The 12,184-nt window shown below is 43.1% G+C and overlaps 1 protein-coding gene across 1 annotated transcript in view; it reads left to right on the top strand.

The window, feature by feature from the left end:
* Window positions 1-12,184, top strand: part of SCAF4 (SR-related CTD associated factor 4) — a 147,812-nt gene that overhangs the window by 85,791 nt on the left and 49,837 nt on the right. Inside the window, exons 15-17 of the mRNA XM_077293971.1 lie at window positions 7,664-7,820; window positions 8,265-8,419; window positions 8,654-8,957. Of these exons, the coding sequence (XP_077150086.1) occupies window positions 7,664-7,820; window positions 8,265-8,419; window positions 8,654-8,957 (616 nt within the window). The remainder of the gene's footprint in view (window positions 1-7,663; window positions 7,821-8,264; window positions 8,420-8,653; window positions 8,958-12,184) is intronic.

The following is a 12,184-nucleotide window of genomic DNA, read 5'->3' as shown; positions in this document are numbered from 1 at the left end:
ACTTTAGAAGTTTGAGGTCTAGTATGGGTCTCACTTTTCCGTCCTTTTTTTGGGACAACGAATAGGTTGGAGTAGAATCCCTCGAACATTTCGTTTTTCGGAACTGGGACAATGACGCCATCGCGGCGCAACGAGTCTATGGTTCGGGAAAGCCTTTGCCCTTGATGCTGGAAGTTGGGAAGGAAAGAAACGAGTCGGGGGACGGGAAGAAAAATCGATGTTTGTATCCGGAAGACACCAAGTCTCTGACCCATTCGTCGTGAACGACTGAGAGCCAGACCTGGTGAAACAGAAGTAGGCGACCCCCTACCCTGCTGGTGTCGACCGGATAACCCCATGAGTCATTGGGCGGAAAATCTGTGGGACCTAGATCCCTTAGATCCAGACTGTTTGGGCCAGCTCTTCCATTGCTGATTGGACCTAAAGGATGCCTGGGGTCCTCTGTTCATGTGAGGAGAGCGTCCTGATCCTGAAGAGGTAGTGGACCAACCTGGATTGGCGCGAAAGGATCGGAAACGGATTTGTTGTTAATGCCGAAAAGGACGCCTAAGCCTCTGCTGGGGAAGAAATTTGCTCTTTCCTCCCGTAGCATCCGAGATAAGCTGATCCAGCTTCTCTCCAAACAAAGCCCATTCTGGTAAGGAAGAGATGTCAGAGACTTTTTTTGAGGCAGAATCCGCCTTCCATTCTCTGAGCCATAAAGATCTTCTGATGGCATTTGCCGCTGATAGAGCCTTACAATTGGCCGCATCCAAAGAAGCGTGTACCAGGTAATCTCCTGCCTCCGGAGGAAGATAAATTAGCCAGGGTCTCTGACCAGGAAACCATTGCTTTATCTACCCATGCTGCAGCGAAGGAAGGACATAGAGCCGCACCTGAGACCTCGAAGACAGATCGATTTATAATTGAAGATCCATCTGGCAGAGATAGTAGGGTTTTGGATGCCAGGCGAGAGAGTGATGAAATTATCACCCGTGCAATACTAAGGAAATACTGAAAACATGACCTGTTGGGGAACACTGTGGTACACAGTGGTGGGCTTCAGGGATGACAAAACAGAGGGTGCCTCTGTGCATCCAAGGGGTTCAATCCTGGTGGACAGGGCTGGTTGTCCGGCATTAGGCCTGGCTACAGAAAAGGGTACATGGAGGCGACACTCCATGTGCTCGTCTGTTGATGGTGCGGTGAGATTGGTGTCCTTTAAGAGACCCGTCGCCCCTAAAAATCAGCCCAGGCATGGCATCCCACGTCGCAGGAGAGGTTACGTGGAGGCGACACTCCACGTGCTTGCTCGGCTGTTGATTCGGGGAGATCAGAGCCTTGAAAGGTCACCCCTTCGTCCAGGTGAAAAGTCTTAAGAATTAAAAGTTAAAATAAGAGTTTTTGGTCTGAATAGCAGACCCGTGTGCTTCCTACGAACACTAAGCACGGACTGGATCTCTGGGAGCCAGCATGAGGGTGTATACTGCAGAGGAGGAGGTAACTTTCTTTGTATTAACTTAGTGTCGGCCTCCTAGTGGCAGCAGCATACACCCATGTTCCTGTGTCCCCCAATTAGGCAAAGGAGAAAGTGGTTTTGAAAATGATGCATATATTAAACTGGGTTAAGGGCTTTAACCCCTTCCCGACATGCGCCGTACTAGTACTGCGCTGCCGGCACTGCATTACTGACAGCCGCAGTACTAGTACGGCGGCTCGATCACCGCGGTCTCGCGCTGAGCGCCGCGGTGATCGGGTGCGGGTGTCAGCTGTATATGACAGCTGACACCCCGCAGCAATGCCCACGATCGGCGCTATCGCCGATCGCGGGCATTTAACCCCTCTGATGCCGCTGTCAATAGTGACAGCGGCATAGAGGGGGATCGCGCAGGGACGGGGGCTCCCTGCGCTCTCCCACCGGAGCAGCGCGATGAGATCGCGCTGCTCCGGTGACCTGGAAGGAGTCCCCGGATCCAAGATGGCCGCGGGACTCCTTCCGGGTCATGAGATGACCCTGCTTGCCGGCGTCTGCTGAGAATCCTCATAGCAGGCGCCGGCAAGCCTGTGGAACGTGCCTGTCACATCGGTGATCAGAGTGCTGTGCACACGGTCTGATCACCGATCTGTGATGTCCCCTCCTGGGACAAAGTAAAAAAGTAAAAAAAAAATTTTTCCACATGTGTAAAAAAAAAATAAAAAAATTCCTAAATAAAGAAAAAAAAAAAAAAATTTCCCATAAATACATTTCTTTATCTAAATAAAAAAAAATATCACACGATAAAAGTACTGCCGCGTCCGTAACGACCCCACCTATAAAACTATATCACTAGTTAACCCCTTCAGTGAACACCGTAAAAAAAAAAAAAAAGAGGCAAAAAACAACGCTTTATTCTCATACCGCCAAACAAAAAGTGGAATAACACGCGATCAAAAAGACGGATATAAATAAGCATGGTACCGCTGAAAACGTCATCTTGTCCCGCAAATAAAAAGCCGCCATACAGCATCATCAGCAGAAAAATAAAAAAGTTATAGCTCTCAGAATAAAGCGATGCAAAAACAATTATTTTTTTATATAAAATAGTTTTTATTGTGTAAAAGCGCCAAAACATAAAAAAATTACATAAATGAGGTATCGCTGTAATCGTACTGACCCGAAGAATAAAACTTCTTTATCCTTTTTACCAAACGCGGAACGGTATAAACGCCCCCCCTAAAAGAATTTCAGGAATTGCTGATTTTTGTTCATTCCGCCTCGCAAAAATCGGAATAAAAAGCGATCAAAAAATGTCATGTACCCGAAAATGGTACCAATAAAAACGTCAACTCGTCCCGCAAAAAACAAGATCTCACATGACTCTGTGGACCAAAATCTGGAAAAATTATAGCTCTCAAAATGTGGTGATGCAAAAACTATTTTTTTTGCAATAAAAAGCGTCTTTTAGTGTGTGACAGCTGCCAATCATAAAAATCAGCTAATAAACCCGCTATAAAAGTAAATCAAATCCCCCTTCATCACCCCCTTAGTTAGGGAAAAATAATACAATTTTAAAAAATATATTTATTTCGATTTTCCCGTTAGGCTACTTTCACACTAGCGTCAGTACGGGGCCGTCGCGCAGCGTCGGCCCGACATACCGACGCATACTGTGCAAGCGCCGCACAACGGGGGCAGCGGATGCTGTTTTTCCACGCATCCGCTGCCCCATTGTGAGGTGCGGGGAGGTGGGGGCGGAGTTCCAGCCGCGCATGCGCGGTCGGAAATGGTGGACCGTCGGCACAAAAAAAGTTACATGTAACGTTTGTTGCTGCAGGCGGTCCGCCACAACACGACGCAACCGTCGCACGACGCTTGCGACGTGTGTCAATATGTCGCTGTTAGTCTATGGAGAAAAAACGCATCCTGCAGATGACTTTGCAGGATGCGTTTTTTCGCCAAAACGACGCATTGCGACGTATGCAAAAAAAGCTAGTGTGAAAGTAGCGCTAGGGTTGGGGTTGGGGTTAGGGTTGGGGTTAGGGCTAGGGTTAGGGCTGGGGTTAGGGTTGGGGTTTCAGTTAGAATTGGGGAGTTTTCACTGTTTAGGCACATCAGGGGCTCTCCAAACGCGACATGGTGTCCGATCTCAACGCGTTTGTTTGCGTTAAAAACGCATGCGTTTTTATAGAAAAAAACCAGAACACACACTGAAAAGTCACCCACCACCATCAAGGTGATAAAGGGATCCAAACCCTAACCCTACCCCTAAACTCACCCCTAACCGTTTAATGAACATTTTCTGACAGTCATAGTGCCACGTATTTCAGTGCCACGTATTTCAGTGCCACGTATTTCAGTGCCACGATATTTCAGTGCCACGTCTTTCAGTGCCACGATATTTCAGTGCCACGTATTTAAGTGCCACGATATTTCAGTGAAATACGTGGCACTGAAATATCGTGGCATTTACGTGAAATACGTGGCACTTATATACGTGGCACTTATATACGTGGCACGTATATACGTGGCACTTATATACGTGGCACTTATATACGTGGCACTTATATACGTGGCACTTATATACGTGGCCACTGAAATATCGTGGCCACTGAAATATCGTGGCACTTATATACGTATATACGTATATAAACGTATTTCAGTGCCACGTATTTCAGTGCCACGTATTTCAGGTTAGGGTTAGGGGTAGGGTTAGGGTTTTTTTGTTTTTTCTCGTTTTCTTGTGTGTTTCTAAAAAAAACGCATGCATTTTACCGCGTTTACATGCGTTTTTTCACACATGCGTTTTTAAAAAAAACGCATTTAGATATAAACGCAAGTGTGAAACCAGCCTTACCCTTGGGAAAATAAAAACGTGGGGGCTAAAATAGATTTTTTGTGGAAAAAAATATATTTTTTATTTTCGCGGCTTTGCGTTATAAACTGTAGTGAAACACTTGGGGGTTCAAAGTTCTCACAACACATCTAGATAAGTTCCGTGGGGGGGTCTAGTTTCCAATATGGGGTCACTTGTGGGGGGTTTCTACTGTTTAGGTACATCACGGGCTCTGCAAATGCAACAAGACACCTGCAGACCAATCCATCTAAGTCTGCATTTCAAACGGCGCTCCTTCCCTTCCGAGCTCTGCCGTGCGCACAAACAGTGGTTCCCCCCCACATATGGGGTATCAGCGTACTCAGGACAAATTGGACAACAACTTTTGTTGTCCAATTTCTCCTGTTACCCTTGGGAAAATAAAAACGTGAGGGCTAAAATATAATTTTCGTGGAAAAAAAATATTTTTTATTTTCACGGCTCTGCGTGATAAACTGTAGTGAAACACTTGTTGGTTCAAAGTTCTCACAACACATCTAGATAAGTTCCGTGGGGGGTCTAGTTTCCAATATGGGGTCACTTGTGGGGGGTTTCTACTGCTTAGGTACATCAGGGGCTCTGCAAATGCAACATGACACCTGCAGACCAATCCATCTAAGTCTGCATTTCAAACGGCGCTCCTTCCCTTCCGAGCTCTGCCGTGCGCCCAAACAGTGGTTCCCCCCAATGTATGGGGTATCAGCGTACTCAGGACAAATTGGACAATAACTTTTGTGGTCCAATTTCTCCTGTTACCCTTGGGGGAAAAAAATTGCGGGCTAAAACATCATTTAGTGGAAAGAAAAAATTATTTTTTAATTTTCATAGCGCTACATTCTAAACTTTAGTGAAACAATTGGGGGTTAAAAGTGCTCACCACACATCTAGATAAGTTCCTTAGGGGGTCTTCTTTCCAAAATGGTGTCACTTGTGGGGGTTTCCACTGTTTAGGCACGTCAGGGGCTCTCCAAACACGACATGGGTTCCGATCTCAATTCCAGACAATTTTGCATTGAAAAGTCAAATGGCGCTCCTTCCCTTCCGAGCTCTGCCATGCGCCCAAACAGTGGTTTATCCCCATATATGAAGTATCAGCGTACTCAGGACAAATTGCAGAACAACTTTTGGGGTCCAATTTATCCTGCTACCCTTGGGAAAATAAAAAATTTGGGGCAAAAATATCATTTTTTGTGAAAATTAATATTAATTTTTTTTTACGGCTCTACATTATAAACTTCTGTGAAGCACTTGGAGGTTCAAAGTGCTCACCACACATCTAGACTAGTTCCTTAGAGGGTCTACTTTCCAAAATGGTGTCACTTGTGGGGGTTTCCACTGTTTAGGCACGTCAGGGGCTCTCCAAACACGACATGGGTTCCGATCTCAATTCCAGACAATTTTGCATTGAAAAGTCAAATGGCGCTCCTTCCCTTCCGAGCTCTGCCATGTGCCCAATCAATGGTTTACCCCAACATGTGGGGTATCGGCGTACTCAGGACAAATTGTACAACGACTTTTTTGGTCCAATTTCTCCTGTTACCCTTGGTAAAATAAAACAAATTGGATCTGAAGTAAAAATTTTGTGAAAAAAAAGTTAAATGTTCAATTTTTTTTAAACATTCCAAAAATTCCTGTGAAGCACCTGAAGGGTTAATAAACTTTTTGAATGTGGTTTTGAGTACCTTGAGGGGTGCAGTTTTTAGAATGGTGTCACTTTTGGGCATTTTCTGTCATATAGACCCCTCAAAGTCACTTCAAGTGTGAGGTGGTCCGTAAAAAAAATGGTTTTGCAAATTTTGTTGCAAAAATGAGAAATCGCTTTTCAACTTTTAACTCCCTAACAAAAAAAAATTATGTTTCCAAAATTGTGCTGATGTAAAGCAGACATGTGGGAAATGTTGTTTATTAACTATATTATGTGATATAACTCTCTAATTTAAGGGCATAAAAACGAAAAATTTGAAAATTGCGAAATTTTCATAATTTTCGACAAATTTCTGTTTTTTTCACAAATAAATGCAAGTCATATCGAAGAAGTTTTACCACTATCATAAAGTACAATATGTCACGAGAAAACAATCTCAGAATCACCAAGATCCGTTGAAGCGTTTCAGAGTTATGACCTCATAAAGTGACAGTGGTCAGAATTGTAAAAATTGGCCGTGTCAGGTGAAAACAGGCTTCGGGGTGAAGGGGTTAAAAATTGCAAAATTTACACTTCATTCCAATTCCTTTTGTCATCCTCGGATTTGTGTACAGACTAGTTACATATTACAGGAGTTGTCCCATGCAAAAGTACATTTTAATCAATAGACCTTTGAATAATAAGTCCCACAATTGGATGTATTAAAAAAAAAAAAGATCCTGTGTTGAGAATCTTATAAATGTGCCCCTGCTGTGTTCTCTGTAATGGCTTTCTGTCCATGCCAAGGTACTCCACTTATCATAATTGACTTAGAAACTGTAGTCCTGGCCTTGAAGTGATCATACAGATGAAGATAGGGGCTCCACTCTGCTGCTTTCTGTGGTGACCCTTTTCTTTCCCCTGTTTTATCACAGGAGCCAATGTTTTTGCTGTGTCTTCAGGTCTCTGAAATCATAAAAAATCAAGTCGGTGATGTAGGAGCTACAGCGGCCACTGAGCTTTTCTCACTGACTTCATTTATGATGAGCTCACAAATCTGGTGACACAGCAGAAAGAGCTGCTCCTGTGATGAACAAGGCAGGGAAATGTTACCTCAGAAAGCAGCAGCTGCGAGCCTCTGCAGTGAAGTCTGTATTCTCTGTGCATAAATGGTATGATCTGCACGTCGGGCACAGCCAATAGACAGCACATTTATAAGATTATCTCAGTACAGGAACATTATTATTTTTATTAGATTATTTTTATTATATTTTTTTATTTTTAAGCACATCTAATTGTGGAAATTATTCCTAGATCTATTAAATAAAATGTACCTTTGTTTGTGGGGAAAACCACTTTAAATACAAACACAAGCCTGGTAGGGACAGGTCAGGAGGACAGATTTGAACTTTTATTTATCTATCCGTATGGGCACATGGTTCGCCCACCAATCAAAACTTCTTACATGTCAGTTTTAAGAAGGTAATAATAATTTTAATAGGCTCAGAAATAATAAAGCGCATTCATCACTTATTACTGAATAATTGCACTTAGTTTATTAATGTTGCAAAAATTAGTGTTTGAGTGTGTCGTGCAAATGAATTACAATACAAATATTTTCTGGGATGTGGAAGTGTTTCATGCCTTTTTGCCACAAATTAAGAATGTATGGACAGAAGAAAGTATCGCTGCCGAATTTGTATTTTAGATTGCATGGGCTTTGAACAAAGGCATTAAATCGGAGTATAAGCAATACTGGGATGTTGAAATAGGGGTCACCTACATACCATGGAGTAAAGTGAAACCTGACGACCTGGAGTCTCTGTGCGAAGGAGGCATGTTGGACAGCGACACGCTCTCTTCAGGTACGTGACACTTATCACTGAATGTTTCTGGTTGGTTACTCATTGACTTTTTGGCTATGTGCACATGTCAGGATTTCTAGCAGAAATTTTCCTGACAAAAATTGGACATTTCTGCCAGAAATACGCATGCGGTTTTTTTCGCGTTTATGACGCCTTTTTTGTGCGTTTTTTTCCAAATGCATAGAATTGCGGGAAAACGCGGAAAATCCGCAAAATTAATGAGCATTGTTTGTTTTTTTTTACTGCGATGCGTTTTTTTTCGCGGAAAAAAACGCACCATGTGCACAAAACATGCAGAATGCATTCTAAATGATAGGATGCATAATGTATGCGTTTTTATAGCGTTTTTATCGCGAAAAAGCAAAAAAAAAAAGCGAGAAAACCTGAACGTGTGCACATACTCTTAAACTAATTTGTCTTTTTTTTTTTTTTTTTTTTTTAAAGAATGGAAACCTTTTACTAAAAAAACAGTGTGTACAGATGTGCCTCACAATGGGGCAACGGAAAGTGGACAGGCTGAAAATATTTCATCTATACCTCAACCGGTACAACCTTCATCTATGCTGCCTCTCCCGATTCATCATCCAATGCCAGTCGTGGTGAGTGTTATTGCCAGACTCTAGTTTGTAAAGAGTTTGCAGCCATGTTTTGTAACTTCTGCTCAGGAGTTTGACTTCATGTTCTAGAAAAATGGCTTAGGAATTTGTGTTCACTCCCCACGTCGTGACCATTAGTCGTACGACTTTGTGTGACATTACGGTTTTGTATATACCAGTGTTTGTGGGGTTTTTTTTTGTACTTAATGCATTTTTCTTCTTCTTTTGCATAAACAGCCAGGTCCTCAGCCAATGCCATCTGTCCCACCTCTTTCTGTAATGCCCACAATGCCATCCATTTCGACTCTGCAACCTAGTACTACTTTACCTTCTATCCAAGGTTTACCACTTCCTCAAGGGTTGCCTCCACCCCCGCAAGGGTTGCCTATTCTTCCACCATTACAAGGAATGCCTATGCCTCAAGGAATGCCTATGCCAGTTTTCCCAGGACCTATAAACATACCACCCCCAGGTTTTGCTCCTGGTGTTCCTCCACCTCCATTTATGAGGCCAGGATTTAATCCAATGCAGTTGCCACCAGGTAAGAACTTCTGTGTTTGGCTAATTCTTTGTGAATCGTGAGGTATCAGTTTGTGGTAAAATAAAACTTAACTTTTAATCAAAAGAAGCTAATATAACCATGAACAAATATAGTCCAACTTGGCTGAAAGTGCAGAGTATAGTGCAATATATAAGCAGCAAATAATGAATTGGTATGTGCATGTAATGTCATCAGTACTGACCAACATATAGTACGGAGTCCTGGCAGCATGCAATTAATGACACCATGCAGACAGTATATCAAGACCTGAACCTACATGTCAGATAACAATATCTCATAGATCCATTATTTGTTTTTCTTTTTTTCTTAATACAGTTAATTGTACTTGTTTTATTTGTAGAATTATACTGTTGTTTTTATTTATTTATTATTTTACTGTTCTATTTTATTATAGCACCATTTATTCCATGGCGCTTTACATGTGAAAAGGGGTATACATAAAAAAAAATCAATAGAGCAATCTTGAACAAAACGTGTCACCGACTGGTACAGGAGGAGAGTGGACCCTGCCTGTGAGGGCTCAGTCTACAAGGCATGGGTCCGAGGATACAGTAGGTGAGGGCAGAGCTGGTCATGCAGCGGTTTGGTGGAACGAGGGTTTCTGCATATCAGGAGAAGTTTTCTGAAGGAGGACAAAAGACAGAGGCCAAAATGTAATAATGATTCAGCCCCCAAGTCATTGTCTAACTTGTGAAAAATAACTGTAAACTGCAGGCCTCATTCATTAATCACATGTGCTCATTGACAGACACCGCTATTGTATGAGTTCAGTACCATGTTCAGACTACAGCTGAGAAGTCTTATGGGCACCTTTTGGTGACAATTTTTAGTTGTCACCTGTAGCATTATGGGAGCTGTGTCTTCAGGAAAACCTTAGTAAATGGTGATGCAGTATGGAAAAGTTACTATCATAGAAATGCAAAAGATGTCACATCCCCAGCTCATGACAGAATAGATCTGCTGAGTCCTACAATAATCTGCATTAATTACTCCATACACTGCTCCAGGGTAGCCCCGTAACAGCGGTAAGACTACTACACTGGTGGATGTGCCCATGCTTTAAAGGGAAGAGTTTTCGAGTTAATATGGGCATACAGGTTGTATACAGCTGAAATTGATCATACCTTTGTGCCTCCTGGGTGATGCATTGTTCAGTAAAAATCATTTTTCATTATACAAGATTTCTCCTCCCCTTCTCTCTTCAGTGTCCCTTTGGGTATGTTTCCACGTTCAGGAAACGCTGCGCGTTTGACGGTGCGCAGAGCCGCAGCGTCCAGATGTTACTGCGTAGTGGAGGGGATTTTATCAAATCCCGTCTCCACTATGCGTGGTAACACGCACCCGGAGGCCCTGCGATTCCGGACATGCGGCGCGTTTTTTAAGATCGCAGCATGTCCGTTTACCTTGGGGCGACGCTGCGCCGCCAGGTAAATCACAGGGCCCTATGTGTGGGGTGCGATGATGCCGGATGTGTGCAATGAACACATCCGGCATCATCGCGTCACAGAAGGGGGCGGAGCGGCTTTGCCTCTCCGTCCAAACCGCCGGCCATCCTGAAGGTGGAAACATACCCTTACATGTCATGTACGCGGCCGTAAATCCTGCACATTCTGCCTGCCGTCACTCCTTTGCATTGTTGGAAATTCACCTTTAGGCTATGTGCCCACATTGCGTTTTTCCGCTGCGGAAACGCTTAAAAAAAGCTTACAATACGCATCCCACTATTTTTAATGGAATTTCGCATTGTTGTGCCCATGCTGCGTTTTTTTCCGCAGCTGAAACGCATTGTGGAAAAAAACGCAGCATGTTCATTAATTTTGCTGAATTGCGGCGACTTTGCTATATAATTGTATTGGACGCATGGAAAAAAAACAAGGAAAAATGCAACAAATACGTGATAAAGACGCTAGAAAAACTTGAGCGGATTTCCTGGCAAGGGAGTCCGGTTTTGATGATGATAAATTCTGCTTACATTCTGCAACGTGGGCGCATAGCCTTACTGTACGTCGTGATCACTGGGATCGGAAGTTAGTGAGTTTCCGGCGCATGCACACATCAAAATTGAAGGGTGGAACAGAGGAGAAATTGCAGCCGGAATGCGCAGGCACAGAATTTCCAGCCACGCACATGGCATCAAACTGAAGAGAAGGGGAGGAGAAATCTTGTATAATGAAGAGCGGGGGCAGTCTTGTCTCCAGAGAGAGAGCGCCCCATATCCTGGAAAATCGAATGTATAAAAAAAACACATCCTGAATGTTCTCACTAAATTTAAATCAGTCACCGTTGTGAGCCAAAATGGGTATACCAGTTGAGTACAGGTGAAATTATTCATACCTGTATGCCTCTTGTATGATGCTTTGTTCAGTAAAATTTTCTTTTTTTTTTTTCTTTTATAAATGGTGTATTAGGGTAAGGTCACACAGGGCATTTTTGCTGCTTTTTTATGCTAATTTTCAGCTGCTTTTTACAGTACCAGCAAAGCCTATGAGATTTCAGAAATCTCATGCACACAGATTGGTTTTTGTTTGATCAGTATTTTGTGCTTTGCTGCGTTTTTTGGAAATAGAGCATGTCACTTCTTTCAGCGTTTTTGCTGCGTTTTTTCACCCATTGACTTGAATGGATGTTGTGAAAAACACAGGTATCATTATTTGCTGCGTTTTTTGCTGCTGAAAATCCAAGGACATTAGCATGGACAAAGAAAAAAAAAAAAAAAACGCACCAAAAATGCACCTAAACCTGCGTTTTTGACGCAGCTTCTTTCCTGCCAAGAAGACCAGGTTTTGCTGCAGAAAAAAGCAACAAAAACGCCCTGTGTGAACTTACCCTAAAAGGGACAAGAAAGGCTGATTAAGGTGTGGGTTTTTTTGTTCTCCAAAACATTATGGAAAAAATGAACAAACTCCTCCAGAGAAGGTCAGAATGGCTTTTTCATTGTGATCTGGTGTAGCCAACTTGATCACATGGTGATCTCCTCACTCCCTTCTCTTACGGACATTACAAGCATTGGCAGAGGAGGGGAGATGCACTGTAATGTCGCTACAGGCGCTCGGAGCTTCAGCGAGGGCCAGTGATGAAGATGTGAGCAGCGGTTCACATCGGTCTGAATCTATGCCACGTATCAGGACATTTTTGCCCCCAATGTCTGGGGCAGATCCCAAGCATTGTATGGAATGACATTACAGCGCACCTCTTCTACTTTCAGG

This window comes from Ranitomeya variabilis, chromosome 3, assembly GCF_051348905.1.
Source record: "Ranitomeya variabilis isolate aRanVar5 chromosome 3, aRanVar5.hap1, whole genome shotgun sequence".
NCBI classification, from domain to species: domain Eukaryota; kingdom Metazoa; phylum Chordata; class Amphibia; order Anura; family Dendrobatidae; genus Ranitomeya; species Ranitomeya variabilis.
The sequence above is the reverse complement of the archived record's forward strand: the minus strand, read 5'-3'. Positions and strand labels throughout refer to the sequence as shown.